Source organism: Phaethon lepturus, unplaced genomic scaffold, assembly GCF_000687285.1.
Source record: "Phaethon lepturus isolate BGI_N335 unplaced genomic scaffold, ASM68728v1 scaffold50803, whole genome shotgun sequence".
Classification (NCBI taxonomy): domain Eukaryota; kingdom Metazoa; phylum Chordata; class Aves; order Phaethontiformes; family Phaethontidae; genus Phaethon; species Phaethon lepturus.
In genome coordinates, this window is record NW_010527949.1 from 1 (window position 1) to 2,487 (window position 2,487).

The following is a 2,487-nucleotide window of genomic DNA, read 5'->3' on the forward strand; positions in this document are numbered from 1 at the left end:
CGTGGGATTTTGGGGAGACAGCCGAGCTCACCTTGATGAAAAAGGGGTCCGGCTGCCTCTGCAGCTCTTCGTCCCGGCACACGGTCACGGGTCCTCCCTTGGTGATGCTGCCACCCACAAAGACCTGCGAGAAACCGAAGGTGTGCGTGGCCGAGACGGCAAGGACGGGGCTGAGCCCAGCCGTCTCCGGGAGACGGAGGAAAAGCGTCGGGATGCGACCGGGAGCCTGCTGCCGCCCCACCTGCCCCACCAGCTTGGGCCTGCGGGTGTCGGAGATGTCGTACTGGCGGATGTCTCCGTGCAGCCAGTTGCTGAAGTAGAGGAACCTGTCGTCCAGCGAGATGAGGATGTCGGTGATGAAGCCTTGGGGAGGGTACGACAGAGCTGCACAAGCAGGCAGGCAGCCGGATGAACCGGCAGCGACCGGGGAAGCCGGGGAGCACCTCGGCACCCAGCCTGGGGATGCACCGACCTGGCATGTCCGGCAGGAGCCATCCCTCCACCTTCTTGCTGGGGACTTGGATCACCTTCTCGGCCGCCCAGTCTCCTTGCTGCAGGGGTGCGGGACAGAGCAGGGCCCCGGGGGGCTCAGCGTGCGCGGCAGAGGCAGCATAAGACCCGACGCCGGGGCGGATGCTGCGTGCGCGCGTCCACCATCTCTTGTCTCTGGCTGCAGCTCAGCTACCTGGCCAGCTGCGGCAAACCTCATCTCTGGCTCTGCAGAGCCAAGGGGAAGGCGGGCTCTGGGACGTGAGGAAGGGCTTTGTGGGCCAAAAACCTGTCTAATTTTCCAGCTAGATTAGCTGGTTTGGTGAAAGATGTTCTCTCTCCTCACCCGGTTCGTCATTACGCGCAACAGACACCGAAAAGAATATTGCGAGGGCTGTTGTAAATCCACAACAAAGTTATAAATAAATCTCCTTTAAATTAAATCACTTCAGCCTAAACTGCTGACAGTCAGAACAAGTCCTCTGGTGAGATTACCCCAAGCCAGCTCATGTTCTGGGTGCAGAGAGGCAGCTGCACAGCACAGGGAGGCGGGTGCGCGCATCGGCAGGGACCGGAGCTGGGCTGGGAGGACGGCGGGGGATGCGGGAAGCGGGATGCTGCGCAGAGCCAGGCGGCTCGGTCGACCAAGGGGCAGCACCCCTCTTCCGCTAGCCCCGGGGCAGTACGTACCTCGGTCTTGTAGAAGCGGTGGATGGCGCTGCTGATGGTGCAGCCCACGTAGCCCTCGGCAGCGTCGGGGTCGTGGAGGAAGCGGATCTCCAGGGGGGCCGCGTCCTCGCCCACGTCGATGGCCTGGACGTAGGTGTGAGTGGTCCAGTCCCAGACGTTGAGGCGGCGTCCGTAGCGCCCTGGGAGGGGAGGGCAGAGGGGATGCTGCGAGGCGCAGGGTCCTCAGCAGACATGCGACAGGTTCGGGCGAGTCCTCGGCCCCTTCAGCTCCCCGCAGAGACGACCCCCTGGTCTCTGCGCCAGCACATGCCGGTTGCTTTGGACCTTGGCAAAATCCACGGGAAGGTGCCCAGCATCCAGCGGGGACCATCTCGCTAGGATGGGGCTGGGAAGGGCAGCGTAACCTTTCGGGGGGAGCTGGGCTGAGATGGGGCTTCATCCTTCATCCCTACGGCCAAAATCCAACCCCACGTACAGCTCAACAGCGGCATTTATGGGTGGAACTTCTGGTGCTTGCACCCGAAGTGTGTTCACAGTAAATGAGCTGGGCTCGTCTTTTTTAAATCTGTGGGATCTCTAGGAATAGGTGTGAAGTTTGCTTTGCAAGCAAACCATCATGGACAATTTTATCTACGTCCATTAGACTGCCAGCTCTCACCAGCAGCAGAAGAGGGTTGTAATTTGGCCGCCTTGCAGTCCAGCATCTCTCTCCCGCAGTACTTAAACAACGGTTTTCTCACCTTTCTTCAGATCATTTGGGTCGAACCCATACCCCAGGCATTTGGGGATTCCCCATTCAGTGCTGATCAGGACGTTATGGCGTGGCTGGTACCAGAAGTCATAACCCATTGGGGGGATCTTGTCCCCTTTCTCCCAGTTCCCCTTGATCTCGAAGGTCTCTCCGTCCAGCAGAATAAAGCCGCCTGATGCAAAAACAAAACTGCATCGGTAGTGAGGAAATCATCCAGACTAACAGTTTACGGGTTACAAAAGAAGCAGCGAAAGACAGGTCAACCCGTTGCAGACCAGGCTGCTGAACGGGCCGAGAGACTGGGACAAAGCCTCCAGGACAGCTCCGGATGAGGGGACTGCTCCTCCTGTCCCAGCACCATCTCCCTGGAAGACTGGGGGGGACCGGGGTACCTTTCCCGCTGCCAGCCGGGTCTCCCAGGGTGCTGATCATGATTTCCCCGCTGCCCAGGCAGTGGGACGTGTGGGGGTAGCCCAGGTTGCACTTCCAGAAGACATCCTCTGGGTTGACAACCTGCCGGGAGTTCACAGGCACCGTCAGGTCCTCCGCGCCGGGCC

The 2,487-nt window shown here is 60.3% G+C and overlaps 1 protein-coding gene across 1 annotated transcript; it reads right to left on the minus strand.

Annotated features, from left to right (window-relative positions):
* Nucleotides 1–31: 31 nt before the first annotated feature.
* LOC104618032 (selenium-binding protein 1-like) lies at nucleotides 32–2,443 on the minus strand (the record flags this gene model as incomplete). Its single annotated transcript, XM_010283515.1, has 6 exons — nucleotides 32–124; nucleotides 242–363; nucleotides 473–551; nucleotides 1,180–1,358; nucleotides 1,920–2,102; nucleotides 2,323–2,443. Coding segments are annotated over 6 exons (777 nt in total), but the record flags the coding sequence as incomplete, so codon positions are not given.
* Nucleotides 2,444–2,487: the final 44 nt, after the last annotated feature.